The sequence below is a fragment of the Pungitius pungitius genome, chromosome 9, assembly GCF_949316345.1.
Source record: "Pungitius pungitius chromosome 9, fPunPun2.1, whole genome shotgun sequence".
Classification (NCBI taxonomy): domain Eukaryota; kingdom Metazoa; phylum Chordata; class Actinopteri; order Perciformes; family Gasterosteidae; genus Pungitius; species Pungitius pungitius.
The window spans coordinates 5077594-5096213 of NC_084908.1; the positions used below are offsets into that span (position 1 = coordinate 5077594).

At 48.6% G+C, this 18620-nt stretch overlaps 3 protein-coding genes across 4 annotated transcripts; 2 read left to right on the forward strand and 1 right to left on the reverse strand.

Annotated features, from left to right (window-relative positions):
- Positions 1 to 256: 256 nt before the first annotated feature.
- Positions 257 to 6167, forward strand: LOC119217430 (zinc finger and BTB domain-containing protein 5). 2 transcript variants are annotated; one of them, XM_062564305.1, is made up of 5 exons: positions 257 to 712; positions 947 to 1000; positions 1512 to 1725; positions 1922 to 2743; positions 2988 to 6167. In XM_062564305.1, exons 2-5 carry the CDS (start codon positions 987 to 989, stop codon positions 4098 to 4100), a joined length of 2163 nt encoding a protein of 720 aa, XP_062420289.1. In that variant the 5' UTR covers positions 257 to 712; positions 947 to 986; the 3' UTR covers positions 4101 to 6167. The 2 variants fall into 2 exon arrangements, with proteins under 2 accessions (XP_062420289.1, XP_037326931.2); XM_037471034.2 differs by lacking the exon at positions 947 to 1000 and having other exon boundaries at positions 258 to 712.
- A 118-nt stretch (positions 6168 to 6285) lies between these two features.
- grhprb (glyoxylate reductase/hydroxypyruvate reductase b) lies at positions 6286 to 9103 on the reverse strand. The gene is made up of 9 exons (XM_037471035.2): positions 8815 to 9103; positions 8311 to 8444; positions 8149 to 8221; positions 7962 to 8078; positions 7311 to 7399; positions 7129 to 7233; positions 6886 to 7021; positions 6664 to 6794; positions 6286 to 6412 (listed from the first exon to the last, which is right to left on the reverse strand). The coding sequence occupies exons 1-9, from the start codon at positions 8979 to 8981 to the stop codon at positions 6291 to 6293; spliced, it is 1074 nt and encodes a 357-aa protein (XP_037326932.2). The 5' UTR covers positions 8982 to 9103; the 3' UTR covers positions 6286 to 6290.
- An 892-nt stretch (positions 9104 to 9995) lies between these two features.
- Positions 9996 to 18321, forward strand: uba6 (ubiquitin like modifier activating enzyme 6). Its single transcript, XM_037471032.2, has 32 exons — positions 9996 to 10051; positions 10556 to 10646; positions 10781 to 10875; positions 10994 to 11022; positions 11100 to 11194; positions 11285 to 11396; positions 11528 to 11608; positions 11688 to 11810; positions 11925 to 12048; positions 12228 to 12331; positions 12428 to 12490; positions 12692 to 12768; positions 12894 to 12960; positions 13060 to 13203; positions 13340 to 13486; positions 13571 to 13651; positions 13729 to 13806; positions 13906 to 14087; positions 14216 to 14321; positions 14412 to 14501; positions 14592 to 14672; positions 14789 to 14917; positions 15088 to 15139; positions 15231 to 15294; positions 15380 to 15449; positions 15527 to 15598; positions 15685 to 15808; positions 15950 to 16143; positions 16564 to 16691; positions 16774 to 16861; positions 16972 to 17066; positions 17150 to 18321. Exons 2-32 carry the CDS (start codon positions 10606 to 10608, stop codon positions 17289 to 17291), a joined length of 3078 nt encoding a protein of 1025 aa, XP_037326929.2. The 5' UTR covers positions 9996 to 10051; positions 10556 to 10605; the 3' UTR covers positions 17292 to 18321.
- The last annotated feature ends 299 nt before the right edge of the window (positions 18322 to 18620 follow it).

The following is an 18620-nucleotide window of genomic DNA, read 5'->3' on the forward strand; positions in this document are numbered from 1 at the left end:
TATATATATATATAGTGTGTATAGTGTATAGTGTACACTAAATTGGTATATATATATATATAAACTGTACCAATTTAAATTATGAAAATTCCGCTTTTGTCCAAATATGAAGTAGTTGATAACGAGCAGTTTGAAAATACGTTTTAAAAAAAGACAAGAGCAGAAGATTAACCACCGGAATCATGGTTCAAAAGGTACACTTTCTATCATGTATGAACGCACAGGCTTTTATGGGCAGCATCACCTTGTGGAAAAAACCTATTACTGCAGCACAGCCCCCCTCTGTGTGTGACCCATTACCACAAACAATAACACGCATGTCGGACCCGGACAGTGATTGACAGTCAGGATCCGTATCAGCCACGTTAACTGAGGTTCTATCCGAGCGTGACCCGGTGGTGCCGGCAGCACGGGTCCAGCTCAGGGTGGACGACCTGTTACCGTGAGCGTACATCACTTTCCGCTTTCGACCCCGCATCTGAACCCCTTGTCATGAGTGGGGGGGTGGGATCGTACTAACACAAATGTTAACGGGCCGGCGGGGGCTCCTTTGGACACGGACTAGAGGCCCAGCCAGATGATGCGATGCTAACGCTCGGCTTGTAGCTAGCAGGCGTTTGCTGGTCAGCGGCCAGCTAACTTTAGCCTCGTTGGGCTCTGGTCAGGGCCTCTCGTTTCTGGGTCTTCTCACACACACCTCGGGGAATTGCAGGTAACGCGTTATCTCACCGTACAATATAATATAATGCTATGCTTAGCAGCTAACGTGTCATATGTTAGCCTAGATGTGCTAATGCTATGCTTCAGCAGCTACTCCGTGTCTGTAATTGCGTTTGTCACGTTCGCCCCGGGCTAAAGGGCTAGTTAGAATATTTCACAATAACGGGTTATTCAAACACAGCTCTTTGTGCGCGTTAATTAGAACATCTCTCTTGGGTTTTTGCAGGTCCCAAGAATATGTGGCTCATTTGTAACACAACAAACATATGACAACAAATAGGTAACAATGCTGTAGTAACGTTGCATTCCCTGTAGTTCCATGTTTTTGAATTGGCATCATAATCAATGTAAACAGCAGACTTGTGTCTTTGTCCAAAGAACATTGTCAACACTTTCCCTAACATTAAACACATTAAATAAATTCTTGTGTGAAAACTCATATCCAACCTTTACATTCACATAACCTGTTTGTACTCTCACTTGTCGCATAAGTTGATCTGATTTTGTAAATGCCCAAATAATGTATTTATCATATATATATATATATATATATATATATAGATATATATAGATATGTGTGTATGAAAAAAAGCTCAACACAGGGCACCACAGCTCAGAATCTCGAATCTCTTCAAGCTGCATTAAAACTGGAACATATTAATTTCACTGCAATAAAACTTAGAATGTGAGAGAATAGAATGAGCAACGCTAGTTTTGATCACATTGGCTCCAAGTGAAGTGGATTCCCCTGATTGCTCCGGCTGGGCCACCTTTTTCGTTGTGTCATTCAGGGCCATGGATTTCCCGGGACACTTTGAGCTGATCTTCCAGCAGCTCAACTACCAGCGAGTCCACGGGCAGCTGTGCGACTGCGTCATCGTGGTGGGCAGCAGACACTTCAAGGCGCACCGCTCGGTGCTGGCCGCCTGCAGCACCCACTTCCGCGCCCTGTTCACCGTCGCAGAGGGAGACTCGAGCATGAACATGATCCAGCTGGACAGCGAGGTTTGAGTCCTATCCGTTTACCAGTGTGAAAAAGGGCAGTGGTTACTAGCGGAAGGAGTAGTATGTAGTTATGTCTTTGGTGAGGTTTAAGAACCGTGGTGAGAGAGGAAACAGGCCATCTCTGAAAATGTGTGTGTGCGACAGACATCAGAGAGAGGGGAGACAGAGAGACGGTCAACTTCCTGTGTGCTTGCAGGTGGTGACGGCCGAAGCTTTCGCTGCCTTGGTGGACATGATGTACACCTCCACGCTGATGCTGGGGGAGAGCAACGTGATGGATATCCTCCTCGCGGCCTCGCACCTGCACCTCAACAATGTAGTCAAGGCCTGCAAACACTACCTGACCACGCGCACCCTTCCCATCTCGCCATCTTCTGACAGACCCCTCCTCCACCACCACCACCACCACCAAATGCAGCAGGAGCAAGAGAGGCACAAGCAGCAGCAAGTCTCGGACACAACCGGGAACGCCGCCCTCGCAGCCAACGGCGACCTCGCGGCGAACGCCGCTGCGTCCAAGATGCAGCGCTCCTTCCTGCTGCAGCAGCTGGGGCTGAGCTTGGTGAGCTCCGCTCTGGGGGGGATGGAGGAGGGAGGCGCCGGCAGTAGGGCAGGGGACCAAAAGGCCTCCTTCCCGACCCGCCGCGTCCACAAACGCAAACCCTCTCTGGGCCTCGGCCTGTTGGAAGAGAGGCCCCGGCAGAGGCAGCGGCCCGCCGGCCCAAACCTGGGAGGCGAGGCGGCGGAGCGAGAGGAGGAAGCTCTGCTGTCCCCGGACTCACGCAAGATCGCCGATGGATCCAAGTTGGACGGGGCGGTCAGCGCCCTGGTAGGGGCGTCCCAAGACGATCCTCAGCTGCCCAGCCAGTCGGACAGCGGGCAATGTGGGGCGGAGGAGTTGGGGAGGATGCAGGGGGGGGTTAGGAAGGAGGAGGACCTGGGAGAGCAGGACCTCCACGTCAACAGAGCACTGGTGAAGATCAAAGGAGAGGAGGAGGCAGAAGACCAGGAACAGAAGGTATAGATGCTGCTTTAGTTATTTTACATATCACACATAAAATGATGATGAAACTATAATGAATCTAATTTTTTTGTTGTAATTATTATATTATTATTATGTAGTTAAAGTTTGCCATTCCCCATTTTGATAGTCAAATTAATTATATAAGGTAAAGTATGATACTTATTTAAGTGAAACACAATTTTCACTAATACTGATGAAGTTTCCTTAAGACCAAACTCCTTCCTCCTCCTTCTCGTAGGTGTTGGTGAAACAAGAGCCGCTGAGCTCGCCGGAGCTACCGGATGAAATCGGCGACGTGACATCGCAGTCCGTACCGAGGGGGCGGGATGGGGAGGAAGAGGAGGAGGAGGAGGAGGAGGAGAAGACGGACCTGAGCTCGGAGAACAGCGACCGCAGCTTTACCGCCGAGCCCAAGCCCGGTTCCCAGCTGCTCATCAAGAGCGTCATGGCGGCAGGAGTCGGAGGAGGGAGCTTTGGATGTAATGGCGAGCTGGGGGGCAAACCCGCTTTCAGTATCTCCAGCTTCCTCGGAACCAAGGATTTTGGGAGTGGCGGGACGGGGTTGGATGCCGGAGAAGACGAGCTCCCCAACACGACAACAGGCGACGCAGTGGCACCCCACCTCCTGCTCCGTCAGGAAGCCGCCAGACCGGCCGGCTCGGCTTCGTCCTCGCTCCTGAAGCCGGGTCCGCTCAGTGGCGAGAGTTTCAACGGTTTCGGAGACAACCTGCAAGCCGAGTCTTTGTTCTTGCTTCCCCTGCACGATGGGTTGGGGATCCCCAGAGGAGGCGGGGGAAGTGGCTGTGGGGGGCGTGCAGGGGGAGATCTTTTTGGCTTGGACTTTCAGCACTCCGGTCTGGGACTTCACTCCCTGGGGCGTTCCTCCCGGGAAGCCGGGGCGGCGAGTGGCGCCGCCCTGGGTTACCCTGGTTACAGACGCATCGCCCCTAAAACGGTACCCGGCACGGGGGGAGATGAAGGAGGCGGCGGCGTCCTCCTCCAAGACGCCGCCTCCTCCTCCACCTCCTCCTCGAGCCTGGCGAGCTCCACCTCACTCCCCCCGCATCTGACCCGCGCCTCGGCCGACGTCCTGTCCAAGTGCAAGAAGGCGCTGTCGGAGCACAACGTCCTGGTGGTGGAGGGCGCTCGCAAATACGCCTGCAAAATCTGCTGCAAGACCTTCCTCACACTGACCGACTGCAAGAAACACATCCGCGTGCACACGGGAGAGAAACCCTACGCCTGTCTCAAGTGCGGCAAGCGCTTCAGCCAGTCGTCCCACTTGTACAAGCACTGCAAGACCACCTGCCTGCGCTGGCAGAGCGGCAACATGTCCAACGCACTGCTTTAAGGCAGCCGCCGATCACTGATGGGCTGCAATCAAAAGTATTCCACCATTCCCAAAAACAAATATCCTGAGGCTGTGGAAAAAACCAGCGGATGTGATCGGCTGTGGCGCACCGACGACCACCAAAGTTGGGGAGGATCAATGTTATGTTTTTCACGAGACACACACATACACACTTAAACACTTTCACTCGTAGAAGGACAACAGGGAGCAAGGTCCCAGCTTTGTTGCTATGGATCCATCCCAACAAACACCAGTGTTGGGAAAGTTCACTTTCTACATGAACTAGTTCAAAGTTTAGTTCACAAATTTTAAAATGAACTAGTTCAGTTCATAGTTCAAACTTCAAAATATTTGAACTAAGTTCACAGTTCCAACTAGTTCAGTTCTGTCGCTTTATCCTGAACGTCTACAGTTTGTGGTGCCCGCCTATTGAAGCAGATTTACCCACTAATACTCTTCTGGTACTAATACTAATACTCTGAGAGAGGCAGCTGTGCAACAAATGTTACACCTGTCTGTGGATTTGTTAAAATGCACATTTGTTAAACATGTAGCATAAGACGGTACTCCTGTGCAGATTTGGATCCAGTTTGTGTGCCGGATGTGACGCCTCTGAGTGCTGAGAACGGCTGATGGCTGCGTGCTCTCGGCACTGTACTGTAAACAAAAGGTGGATCAAGGTCAAGTTCGAGAGACGAAGAGTCCAGTGCATCCTTCCAGCCAAAATGCTGTCAGCTGGACAAAGTAATGTCCAGTTTTTTTTTTAAATTACACAAGCGTTAAAATTTGTGATGATGGAAGAAATTGCTGCATTCATGGGTCCTCGTGGTTTCCTTTGTGGAAATATTATATTGCATTGTATTTGCTTAACTTAAATAACAACTTCACACGCTGTAATACGCACCTTATTTTTGTGTCATCAACTATGGCATTATTCCTCCCTATTCATTACTGACTGATGTGTTAGTGTGTTTATGAAATAGCAAAAGAAGAAGTGTAGAGTCGGTCATCTAAAGGAAGGATTGGCTTTTTGAAATGTAAATATTGCACATTTGTCACAACTCCTGAAGAACTAAACATGTAAATCATTTTTGCTACTGTGCTTGATATGATATTTATACATCTCACAGAAAGCACTTGGACCAATGGTTCTCTTCTCGTAACTAATATGTTGACTGGATGTAGTTGTATTCTCTCACCGCCTCTTATGGGTATTACGGTCATAGCACTTTAGCAAGCAGGTTCTATAACACACGATGTCCGCAGATGTCAGATCATAAGTTCAAAATAACTTTGTCTCTTCACTTTTTGAAATTGTGAGTTTTAGACATTTATTTTTATAGTGTGTAATTTTAATGTCAATACGTATCTTCAAATCCATTGGAGTAAGACAAAAAAAAAAGAAGACATGCGTTGTTAGACGGTTGTTAATGCGGTGTCGCCGAGTGCTGTTTAATTAAACCGAAATGGTTAAAAAAAAGAACTACACGTTTGCCTTTTTGTGTACATGAGGGCTTGCTGCGTCGTTCACTCGATGAGAAACAAGTGGTCGGCGCCTCCCATTCCTGGTCCGCACCGCTTCTTGTTCCTTTTTTACTAGTCGTAACACTGTTAGCAGACGACATTTGATGTGCCGAACATGTTGGCAGATAACCTGGAGTGTGATCTTCAGGAGGGCGGCGCCCCGTAGGGTGTCTCTCCCTGCAGACACCAACCAGGAATCAGTGGTCAGGTGTAATTATGGTGCTGTCTTTTAAAAGATGTTAATGTGAACCTTTGGAGAAAAAAAGAATGCTCTGACTACTTCTTCTCCATGTATGAATATGCCAAAATGTTGAAATACATTAAAACAATTCTTATTAAAGTCAATGCCTTATGCCTTTACGCTTGAAAAGCCGGGCGTCTGTTAATAAGCCAAATCTGAAGTATTTGTTTGTGTTGTTTTTGTCTATACTTAAAATAATAGCCACGAGAGGAATAAATGTGTGTCTCTTCACTGTTGAAGGCTACGAAGATTGTACAGTATGTTCAGTTGTTGTATACGCTGAATAAAAGGGAGAAAATGAAGCCGATGAAGTTATTTGGGGGGGGGGGGAAACGGCAGCCGAAGCACAAGAATAAGACAATCATTTTACAAGTTAAAGAGAGTTGTTATTTGTATCTTCTATATAAATGATTAGGCACACTGCTTCACATCTTGAGCTCTTTGACCATCGGCTCGCCCTTTAGGCCCAGCAGGAGGTTGTTTGCCGCCAGGGCCGACATGGCGTTCCGGGTGGTGTAGGAGGCACTGGCGATATGTGGGAGAATCACTGTGGGAGGAGGGGAGGATGATAAAGTTAGCTTTTTAACCCCCCAAGTCCAAACTTCATATTTGTCCTCTCCCCTAGATTGTTATGGTGGGAGACGTTTTTAGAGATATCGGCCAAAATAAAAAGGACAAAACTTTGGGTTGTAAGAAAAAAAGGTTGTTCTGTTCTGCAACTCTCACCACAACAAAACTAGACCGACAAATAGGTAGTGTAGAGAATATGCAGGTGTCCGATAAATCCGTCCCACTCACCGCAGTTTTTCAGGGTGAAGAGCGGGTGGTCCGTGGGCAGGGGCTCAGGAACAGTCACATCCAACCCGGCTCCCGCTATCTGGCCGGTGAGAAGAGCCTCGTACAGGTCCTCCTGGTTCACCACGCCACCCCTGAACGCCACAGAAAGACCAGAGTGAGAGGCAGCCGGTTACCACGGTAACCAAAGTTTCATCAGTCATGGATTCAGTGGCGCCGGTGCACCTGCTCGTGTTGATAAAGATGGAGGTGTCCTTCATCTTGGAGAAGAGGTTCTTGTTGCAGATCTCCTTGGTTTCCGGCGTCAAGGCGCAGCACACCGCCAGGAAGTCCGAGCGCTCCGCCAGCTGGTCGAAGGAGACTGGACCGAGAGAGGCGTCACGCCATGTTTCGTGTTATTCACTGTAGCTCGAGACGCCGCAGAGATATTTAAATTCGGAGGATGCGACGCGTCTCTCCCATCCTCACCGTACTCGGCATCGATGAGGCCTGCCAGCTCCGGCCGGGGAGCCACGTCCGCGTAGATGAACTTCTTCACTTTGAAAGGAACCAGGCGCTCAGCAATCGCCACACCTTTGGGAAAAAAAAGAAAAAAGAAATTGAGGAGAATTCCTTTTTTAGTTTTTGTTTGCGTGTGTCGCGGTGCTCACCGATCCTCCCCAGGCCCAGGATCCCCATGGTGCTGTTGGCCAGCTCGTGCCCACACAGCCACAGAGTTCTCCACGTGCCCCAGCCGCCGCTGAGAAGTGAGAGAGCGAGAGGGGTTTTGACCTCTGACCCTGCACCGTCCAATGTCGCCCCGGAAAGACCCTAAACTCTAAGGGACTTCATTAAGGTCATCTGACAAGTTTCTTGAGTGGGAGAGTCTGGAAGGGTAATGGTGTATCTACAAATGGGACAGCACTTTATTGCAACATGTCAACGTCCCAAAAATAAAGTAAATATTTGAAGAACAAATAAGTAAATATCATCTGATTTCACATGTTTTTTGTTCCTTCTTTAATACTTAATGTTTCTGTGTACCTTTCAACATGACAGACTGAACACATCGTCGTCCTCTTCCACTGTTCACCCTGTGTTTAACCTCACATTGCAATGCCTTGTGGGTAATTCCCCCGGGCAAAGTCTGCATCTAACGCTGACTTACCAGAGTACTTCACAGAGAGCTCAAAATGTCTGCCGGAGAGACAAAAAACACTCTACGGTGGGACAGTGGGACCCAACTAAACCCTCCCGGAGTTAGCGGGACTGTGGAGATATGGATCGGGCGGGAGTGTGTGTGTGTGTGTGTGCTACGTTACGTCTTGGCTTCGTGCGTGGCCTCTATCAGCCTCCTGGAGGTGGTGAGCAGCAGAGCCACAGTCAGCTCAGCCACCGAATCGGTCAGGACGTCCGGCGTGTAACCCACGCGGATCCCTCTGGGGGAAAAGCACACACAATCAGACTCATGTCACACATGTCTTGAGAGAATAGAAAGGTGAGAATCACCTCTTCTTCAGCTCCTCCAAAGAGAGATGGTCGAATCCCACCGACATGGTGCTGACGACCTTCAGGTTTGGACCTGCGAGAGAACACCAACCAATAAGCACAGTTTTTTTTGTCACATCTCTTAACTGCCTCTAAAGGACCCCCCCCCCCCCCCCCACTGACCTGCAGCATCCAGCAGCTCTGCATCGATCTTCTCCGTCAGAACACAAACCAGACCGTCGATGCCTTTGACCCGCTGCAGGAGCTCCTCCCGGGGCACCGGGACGTCGTCCGAGTCCCACAGTTCAAGCTTGACCCTGGGCAAGCGGAAACATGATCCCCATCAAATGGACTTCTTCATCACCCTCAGAATGGAATGACATTGGCTGTTAAAGCTTTCGTGAAGGATCGTACTAAGATGGGCCGCATCGCAAGCACGTGCTGCAGGTTTTTCACGGAAATACCTGCAGCACAATACGCAAACACAGTAGGGCTCTAGTGTGCAGATGGAGCTCTGCAGTGGGGGAATACCCTTTATGCTGCAGGTCTTATCTGACCAACCGTAATGCAAACATGAAGTTTACGCAATGCAAATACTTCACAAAGCAGGCCATGCAAAAAGCGTATCGCAGCCAGTCACATGACACAATCCACCTCAGATTCAAAGTGACTTAACGGGACACTCACCGTCCAGATTCACGGAGGACCCTCAGGCCCTCGGGTGGGATCTGTCGGGTGACATACACCCGTTGCAGGGTTGACATCTTTCTCAGCGCGCCGCTTGTGAGACCCCCGGTCAGTGGAGCGGCAGCGACCCGCTGGAGCCGACGCAGTGCCATACGACTGCACCACATTGCCAGGAGAGAGAGAGAGAGAGAGAGAGAGAGAGAGAGTCGGCTTGGTCAGGGGTCCAAGAGGGGACAGTGGCACTTTGGAGTTCACAAGTCCTGTTGTGTCGTGTGAGTGATTTTGGCTCCTGTACAGGAGTGGGGTGGGGGAAGGGGGGTTCCTGCGCGTCTGTGTCCCTGACCAATATGATTAGAGGGAGGGGGCCTCTGAAGTTGAGCGAGAGCCTGTAACAGACAATCTAAACACAACAATTCAATGAGCTCCAAGCTCCAAGTTTCAAGAGTACATGGTTTTCTTTGATAAATTTAACCTTAGGTCAAATACAGATAAATAGAAATGAAAAAGTAAAAAAGAAAACTACTTGTTCTCCACACACTGAAACACACACTAAACACAGATAGACAAACTGCAGATATATTTTAAAGACAGCAGCAAATGTTTTTTTCTCCTAAATCATCACCCAGAAGCGGTGCGTAAATGTTTCACCTGGCTGTTGACCTTTGTTCCTTTAAACAGTGGAGGACCCAAAGGCGGTTTTGTGTTTTCTACTTCTCTGTCTGGCACCGGTTCAGCACTCTGTCCTTGCTTTCTCAACTTGAGCTGAGATTCATTCAACAAAGAAAATAATTAATTAAAGAAAATAATAATAGAAAAAACGTTTTAAAAGTTTTTGCAAGGGAATTGTTCTCACGGTTGAAATACTTTTTAGTATACTAAGTATTTTTGATCCAGCAGCTTTAAAAATATAAAATGATCCTTTAAAACAATAAATAATAGATTGCTTACTGAACCTAGATTTTTGTAGTAACAGTTTCAGTATTTTTATCGAGTGAGTTTGCAAAAATAGTTTTCTTAGTGATTCATATTTAGAAGATAAAGAACTAATATACAATAGTTTTTATAATATTAGAAGAGAAGCTTTCAGATTTGGTAAATAAATGGAGCTGAATATAAACACTAAATACCGTAAACTTATTGGATGACCTTGGTCACGTGATCGTAATAACCCGGAAGATCTCCGAGTTTTTAACCAGTGACAACCATTCATTCCCTAGCCCGTCGCGCATACTGACAGGTAGCGACGGATGGTTATTTGTCTAATTTTAACAATATTCACAGGGTATTTTTCATATTGATTGGTAGAACAATAATACCTAAAAACCTCTTTCAACTCCTTGCAATTATCCGGTGTCTAACGTGTGTGTCATCACTTTAAACGAGTTCATGACAAGAATCAGCAGCGGCACTCGGCGCTAGCTAGCTGTAGCCGCTAGCTCTCCCCGGCAGGTTCATTAATCAGACCGCGGTGATTACGGTAGCTAACGTAACTGCTGCAACATTTGACCGTTGAAAGACGTCACTGCGTTGTCTCGAGGTCAATGAACGTTTGCGCGCGGCTGACAGCTGCCAGGTTACTGACACTAGTAGTGTTAAGAGTGAGCCGGGGTGTGTGAGTGCAGCTAGCCTTTAAGCTAACCCTCGGCAGGGCGTTGGTTTGTAGTTCACTGCCGGTGACAGCCCGTAGTTACGTTTTACAGCTTTGGTCATCACCGTTTGTATTTTGTGTGTGATTCTTTAGGTAGAGCCGGTGTCTCGGGCAGTTGAATCCCCCCCTCTTCCCCTCCCAGCATGGCTGCAGACTCGATGGAGATTGACGACTCTCTTTACAGGCAAGTCCAATAACCGCAGTCCCTTATTACGTCACTTTAAACTGCACATAAAGTCACATTACAGGACATGGTCCACCTCTATCTCCTCTTGATCCTTTTATCATTCCTATTCCTGCATCTCTCTCTTTGTCCAGCCGCCAGCGATATGTGCTGGGAGACAGTGCTATGCACCAGATGGCCCAGTCCTCAGTCTTTCTCAGTGGAATGGGAGGACTGGGAATCGAGATCGGTAAGGTTGGGCTAAATCTCAGTGTTGCGCAACAGTACTGCTGTAAGGTCTTCTGTTCACGTGATCTTCATCACTCACTTGTGCTTTGACACTAATTCGTGTCATTCCGCTTCCACAGCAAAGAATATCGTCCTGGCTGGCGTGAAGGTATGCAGCATTTAACGTGTCAACGTGGGGTGTGTGGTGTTGGTTACTACGGCCTCATCGTGTGTATCTGTGTGCAGGCGGTCACCCTTCACGACACTAAGCGGTGTGAAACCTGGGACCTGGGCTCCAACTTCTTTATCCACAATGAGGACGTGTTGAGCCAGAAGAGGAGGTAAAACACAGCGGGTGGACTGTTTCTTTGCCTCTGATGGCGCTCACAATCTGAAATATCATGTGCCTCTTCTTTCACATGGACCACCAGGGTTGAGGCGGTGTGCCCCCGGGTCGCAGAGCTGAACCCCTACGTCCACGTCGACGTCTCCTGCGAGGCTCTGGACGACAACAACGACCTCAGCTTCCTCGGAAAGTATCAGGCAAGGCCTCGCTTCCACAGTCTGGGGTCTTGTTTTGTTCGTGGAGAACTCCGGATGCGATCGATGGGCTTGGATTAGTAGCGCTTAGAAATCCCTTCCGATAAAACTAAGCTTTCTTCTCTCTCCTGCAGTGTGTGATTCTGACGGAAGCTCGATTGAGTCTACAGAAGAGAGTGAACGACTTCTGCCACTTCCATCAACCTCCCATCAGAGTAAGTCCAGCGGACGATGCAAACGCACAAACCTTTGGCCTTTTTAATGAGCCGTTTTCTAACTTTGTGTCCCCTGCAGTTCATTGGCTGTGACGCATACGGCATCTGTGTGCGGGTCTTTTGTGATTTTGGAGAGGAGTTCGAGGTGTCTGATCCCACAGGAGAGGAGCCCAAGGAGATTTTTATCCAAAGTATCACTCGGGTAGTCCAAAGTCTAAAATCTATCAGGATCTATCCTTCTTTGTTCTTCCTTTCTGACACTTGGTTAATTGCCTTGCTACATTTGATCTTCTTCTTTTCAATGTGGACCCTTCAGGACAACCCCGGGGTGGTGACCTGCATGGACAACCAACCCCACGGCCTTCAGACGGGTCAGAGTGTCATCTTCAGAGAGGTCAACGGCATGGCGGAAGTGAACGGCACCGCTCGGCCTATTGCAGGTATCATTGCTACGTAGACGACTGTAATTTGATTGTTTTATTATTGCAGTTTTGACACCAGCACTTTAGGTGAAACAGATTAATGTAATATTTAAAATGCAATTAAGGAGATATTTTCAAAATACAGTGACATTAACCTAATCTAGTGCCTGTTTGTGTGTGTGTGTGTGTGGTTCTAGTCCTTTCCCCTCACAGCTTTGAAATAGGAGACACATCCCAACTACAACCATATCAACATGGAGGTTTCTTTGTTCTGGTGAAGACCCCAAAAACATACAGATTTGTAAGTTGAGTTGTTGCCAGAAATATTGGTGAATCCAAAATATATATGTACGTTTCAAGATAAACCTTGTATGTGTGTGTCCCTGCTGTATTTCAGGAGACATTAGAGAGACAGTTGTGTGATCCCCATGTCCTCACACCAGACTTCAGTAAACCCGAGGTGAGAGTCCCTGGCTCCTGCTGACTCCGGGCTCCGCTCGGGGCCACAGCAAAGCTGCCGACCTTAGAGGCACTCAAAACAATAACCGTGCTTATTCTCTTCCCCTGAATAAGCTGTTCACGTGAGCTTCAGGGAGTCTTGATAAGTGAGCCTTGCTGTGTGGTTGTACCACTCACTCCCTTTTATGCATCTACCCATCAGGCCCCTCTACAGATCCATGCAGCCATGTTGGCTCTGGACACCTTCCAGGAGCAGCACAGCAGACTCCCCAACACCGGGTAAACTCGACGTTCCTCTGCTTATCTGCTGCTTTACATGTTAGGATGTCGTCAGTGTGGGAAGTTGTTGCAATGTGACGCATTCAGTTGTGAGCATTTTTTTTTCTCACTTTTCTTGCCATCAGGTGTTCACAGGATGCTGAGGTTTTACTGAAGCTAACGGAGGAAGTGAACGAAACTCTCAGGAACAAAGTGAGGGCTTTTTGTTTTTATCTATCTCTCTTTGATTCTTTCCAACGTGCAGAGATGCACACACACACACACACCTCAACGTCCGTCTTGCCTTTGCAGGCTTCTGTGAACGTCGAGTTGGTGCGCTGCCTGTCGAGAACAGCGAGGGGAACTCTCCCTCCGTTAGCAGCGGCTGTGGGAGGTCTGGCCAGCCAGGAGGTGCTCAAAGCCATCACGGGCAAGTTCGCGCCACTGCAGCAATGGGTAAGTCACTCGAATTGACCGCTGAGTGGACCGGTGCTTATTCACAGTCTATAGCTCCATGAACCCTGTTCAACAATCCGCTTTGCTGTTGAGGCCTGAGTTTTGAATCAAAGTTGATTCCATCTCCTGCGTCTAGTTTTATCTGGACGCCGTCGAGGTGGTCCGGCCGCTCCAGTCCGTTGCTGCCGAGGAGTTCTTCCCGAGGGGCGACCGCTACGACGGCTTGCGTGCCTGCATCGGCGAATCCATGTGTGTGAAACTGCATAAGCTCAGGGTGTTCATGGTAAGGATTGCGCGGTGTTGAATTATTTTTCAAGCTTCTTGTCCGAATGAACCGCTGCGACGTCTCCTCCTCCTTCTCCTCCAGGTGGGCTGCGGGGCCATCGGCTGTGAAATGCTGAAGAACTTTGCCCTGCTCGGCGTGGGATTAGCTAGCAGCTCAGGAGAGGTGGGTGTCTCCTCTCGTATGTCTTTGATAACTCGTCCTTAGGTATTCAGTGAGTATTTGTACTCTGCATCTCTCAGGTATGCATCACGGACCCCGACCTCATAGAAAAGTCCAACCTCAATCGGCAGTTTCTCTTCAGACCACAACACATACAGGTAAAACTTTTTAATTGATCGTTAATGATATATTGAAGAACCTTGATTGACCACACAGACATTCACACCCCTCTTCTCCTGTTCCGCCCCTGGTCTCAGAAACCGAAGAGCACCACGGCAGCAGAAGCTACCCTTGAGATCAACCCCGAACTGCAGGTGGACGCTCACCTCCACAAGGTGTGTCCCGCCACCGAGAGCATCTACAATGACTCCTTCTACTGCCGCATGAACCTGGTGGTCACCGCGCTGGACAACGTGGAGGCCCGCCGATACGTGGACAGGTAGGCGCAAGATTTAAGTGATACGCAGGCATTCGGCGGCTTTGAATTTCTTTGGTTTGATTTTTCACTGACCGTCTCGCAGGCGTTTTGTTTACTAATTTGGCCAACGAGTGATGTTGTGTTTGCAGCCGCTGCTTATCCAATCAGAGACCTCTTCTTGACTCTGGCACCATGGGAACGAAAGGACACACAGAAATCATCGTGCCAAATTTGACCGAGTCCTACAATAGCCATGTGAGTGTATTTGCGTGTGAGCGTTTTTGGTCACTGCGGTCGCTCCCACACTCTGATCTTTAGTCAGTGATCATTGTCTTTGCTCACCAGAGGGACCCCCCGGAGGAGGAGATCCCATTCTGCACCCTCAAGTCCTTTCCTTCCGTCATAGAGCACACCATTCAGTGGGCCCGAGACAAGGTCAGCCAGACCAAAAACGTCATCCTGTTTTTACATTTTTTATTGACCGTCTGTGTACTAAATCTGGTCTTTAACTTTGGGTTTGTCTAGTTTGAGAACCTTTTTGCACACAAGCCCTCCATGTACAACTCGTTCTGGCAGACGCATCCGTCTGTCGAGGTGGTGCTACAGGTAAGACTTTGTATGGCATACGGCTTGGTCCCACTTATTAGTGTGCCCGTGGCCAGCAATGTGATGCTCTATATGAAAGATGGCGTATGTGTGTGTGTGTGTGTGTGTGTGTGTAGAGGATGCAGATGGGGGAAAGTCTGGAGGGGTCATTCCAGGTCATTAAGCTGCTCAGCAAGCGGCCCAGCCGGTGGGATCAGTGCATCACCATCGGCCGTCTGAAATTTGAAAAATATTTCAAGCGAAAGGTAAGAAGTCTCCTCCTGAAAGCACATCACCACCAACCTCTTGATGGTTATCCGCCACAAGACCGGGCCACGAAATATTGTGTAACATAAAAACGTTCCGTGAGGACCGCTCATTTAAAACGTGATGGACACTGCTGCAAACTCTAATATCATGACCTTTTTGTGCGTAGGCCCTGCAACTGTTGCACTCTTTCCCCCTAGACACAAGATTAAAAGATGGAAGTAAGTATTTTCTCAGACCCTCTTAAGTTCTTGAATGATTTCAATATGTATTGTATTTAAGAGCAATGAATATAACATTCTTCTTCCTCAGGTTTGTTTTGGCAGTCCCCGAAAAGACCTCCAGCACCTGTTGATTTTGACTTGAAAGACTCCCTGTGAGTAAGGTCTCTTCCACTACAGTTTTATTATTGTACCTTTTCACATCAAAGTTTAACACACCAACCTGGTTCTCCCCGTCAGGCACTTCAGCTTCGTTGTCAGCACTGCCCGGCTCTTTGCTGGGATTTACAACATCCCATACTCACCAAAGGTAGGTCTCGTACACCCGCTCTCTAACACACACACACACACACACACACACTGACTCGACTTTTTCTTCTTTATCAGGACATTACAGAAGAAGAGGTGACCAGGCTTCTCGCAGACGTCAAGATTCCTGAGTACAGGCCCTCAGAGAAGGTGAGCTTTGCCTCTGAACTGCTCCTTGAGGTTCTATCCTCCAGTGTGAAATGTCTCATGTTGTTTGATTGACCCGTCCCTTCCAGTGCATAGAGACCGACGAGACGGCAAAGAAACCCGATTCGGTGAAGCTGCCTCTAAGCAGCGAGGAAGAGAGGGAGGCCATTGCACAGCTGGAGCACGCCATCGCCACCAACAACGTCACAGCAGGTGGACAACAAATACTCAATAGGCAGATTTGTTTTCCACAGTGTAACATTGTTTGTTTTTTCTTCATCCTGTTGTGCATGAGACCACCTCACGTCACACTGTAGCTGACCGTGATGGCTCCGTCTGTGCTTTCCCACGCAGACAGGTTACAGGTGAGCCCGCTGCAGTTTGAGAAGGACGACGACCGCAACGGCCACATGGACTTTGTCACGGCGGCGTCCGCCCTCAGAGCCAAGATGTACGCCATCGAGCCGGCCGACCGACTCAAGACCAAGCGGATCGCCGGCAAGATCATCCCTGCCATCGCCACGGCAACGGCTGCTGTGGCTGGACTGGTGAGAAGACGCCCCCCCCCCCCCCCCCCCCCCGCCCCCAGCCGCAAGGCAAAAAGCTCTCGATGTACCAGGTAGTTCCAACCCAGCGGGGGGCAGTGATCATAAGGACGAGGTCACATACATAGGTGTGGTATTTTGTAATATACGTCGGTACAGAGTGGAGGTTATGGGCAGTTTGTGCTCACGTGTATGTGTTTCTTTACAAACCTGGGAGTGGCATACGTTTGTTGAGCTGGGCTCACCCTCAGCGATGATCGGGGGAGGGGCGGAGCCGCAAGGAGCAGTCTCAGGCCTCCCTCTGAGGTTGGGACACACTGGAGGATTCAGACTTGGATATTTTAGGGTGTGAAGAGATGTTGAAAGCCAACTCCATAACCTGTTATGGATGGATTATTATGGATTATCTTTTACCTTTTCCAGGTGGCCCTGGAGTTAATCAAGGTGGTCGGCGGCTATGAGTTTGAGTTGTTCAAGAACTGCTTCTTTAACCTGGCCATCCCCGTCGTGGTGCTCACGGAGCCTGCGCCCGTTAAACAGTCACTCATCAGGTAAGGGAATGAGCACAGAAAAGCCTTTTAATTATTTGACTGTTTTGACCGCACACTGAATGCTGTCTGACGTCTTCCCCAGGGACAACATATACTTCTCCATCTGGGACTGTTGGTCTGTCTTTGGCCACGAGGACTTCACCCTCTCTGACTTCATGAATGCAGTGAGGGTGAGATGCCATTTCATTCTTTTCAGATTTTCACTTTACCCTGGAGGTCGAGTGAAGCTTCTTTGGTCAAATTTTCATTCAATTTAATCAATGTTTTTTTTTTTCTCCAGGAAAAGTATGGCATCGAACCGACTATGGTCGTCCATGGTGTCAAAATGCTCTACGTGCCTGTGATGCCGGGACACTCAAAGAGACTCAAGCTAACGTAAGTGTTTCCTCCTCCTTCACTCTTCGTGCCCCTCCCTTCCCGAATAGACCACCGCGTCTCTCAACCTCGCCTCTCCTCAGAATGCAGAAGCTGATCAAGCCATCCGGGGACCGCCGCTACGTGGACCTCACCGTGTCGTTCGCCCCGGAGGCAGACGGCGACGACGACTTGGCGGGCCCCCCCGTCAGGTACTTCTTCAGCCGCAACGGAGAGACCCCCTGAGGGCTTCCCGGGTCCTGGCCCCCAGCCTCTTGTGTCCTTACTCCTCCCTTCTTTCATGGAAATTTGTTGTACCACAATACCCTGGGCCATGGCGTAGAGCTTTCTTTTAGGGGTTTTTTCTACAGGGGCCATAACACCAGCCCCCAACCCCCCCAATCTCTGTACCTGCTGGAACAAGAAGAGGCCAGTTCAGAGCTTTTCGTGACCCAGATTTAACCAACGTGAGGCTGCTTGAGTAGCACTTACCTGTACTTTTGTACATATATCTCCTGTTCTGTTTTCTACTCCAGTCACACAAATAAAGCACAGCTGTTGGCTGTGTTAATGCCTTAATTGATTACTAACTTCTTCTTTTGTCCGTTTGTGGCAGTGAGTGTGACTAAAAACTGTAACAAGCCATCTCCCAAACGCATAAGCCCATTAGTCTTGTTTTTTTGAGTGTGCTGGTCCTAACGGGTGGAGGAGCAGGGGGGGGGGGGTGTTGAAAGGTATTAGATCTCATTGCCAGCAACAGAATGTGATGTTGATTTGTCAACAGTTGCTAAACCTCCAGATCAACGGACCACCACTGTGTGCAGTTCATTGCTCTCTCTGTTAAACACACGTTTCTCTCTCAGGAAGGGGGAGCTGGGGGAGAAGGGGGAGGGAGGTCGGGTATTGTGCCAACATCACAGGGCAGATTTGCATTGCACTTAGTTCATGGATTGGAGCAACCACTAATTGTAGTTGCTACTCCTATCCAGCATGTTGAATACTTAATTACAGCATTGACTCCAATTAACACGTTTGGGTAGATGACGTAATGGCTTGGCTTCCATCATGTTCAGAAAGACATCTGTACCACCCTCCCGTTTTATTTAACACACAAGCTGTTTTTTTTTTTTTTTTGCATCGGTTTATGGGTGGGTGTGTCCATGGCAGTTATTTATATCGTTTTTTTTTTCCTTGTGTCAAACTGAGCCTTTGTTGAGCTCTGTAGTCGTAGTAAACAGGTTTATTGTGAAACAACAAAATAAAAAAGTGAATCATTCTTTTAGTTCCAAGTTTATTTCCCTCCCCGTAACAAGAGGTGCTGAATTTGGCTTTTTACGATGCATCATGTCGACAAACCTTACGGTTTGGCGTGATTGTCAGTGTACAACTTGTTTTTATGTATGTTCGCCTAACAGACCACGGCCCAATAAAATGTGAGATTTCCAGGAAGTCCTCAAGACTCGGGCTGTTCCGTGTCTTCTTCTGTATGCATCACAGTAGATATGATAGTGGTTGTAAATAACCTTAAAAATTTCGGCCAAATATCCAGTGTCCGAGAAGACTGATGCGTATCAT

Bases quoted from the DNA above. Each gene is read 5' to 3' on its own strand.
- LOC119217430 (XM_062564305.1), top strand. The intron at 1,726-1,921 runs GTTTGAGTCCTA...GTGTGCTTGCAG, and splicing joins TGATCCAGCTGGACAGCGAG to GTGGTGACGGCCGAAGCTTT. The intron at 2,744-2,987 runs GTATAGATGCTG...TCCTTCTCGTAG, and splicing joins CAGAAGACCAGGAACAGAAG to GTGTTGGTGAAACAAGAGCC.
- grhprb (XM_037471035.2), bottom strand. From the start codon at position 8,981: ATGTGGTGCAGTCGTATGGCACTGCGTCGGCTCCAGCGGGTCGCTGCC. The intron at 8,079-8,148 runs GTGATTCTCACC...CTTTTCCCCCAG, and splicing joins TTGGAGGAGCTGAAGAAGAG to AGGGATCCGCGTGGGTTACA. The intron at 6,413-6,663 runs GTGAGTGGGACG...CTCCTCCCACAG, and splicing joins CTTCACCCTGAAAAACTGCG to TGATTCTCCCACATATCGCC.
- uba6 (XM_037471032.2), top strand. From the start codon at position 10,606: ATGGCTGCAGACTCGATGGAGATTGACGACTCTCTTTACAG. The intron at 10,647-10,780 runs GCAAGTCCAATA...CTCTTTGTCCAG, and splicing joins ATTGACGACTCTCTTTACAG to CCGCCAGCGATATGTGCTGG. The intron at 14,322-14,411 runs GTGAGTGTATTT...TTTGCTCACCAG, and splicing joins CCGAGTCCTACAATAGCCAT to AGGGACCCCCCGGAGGAGGA.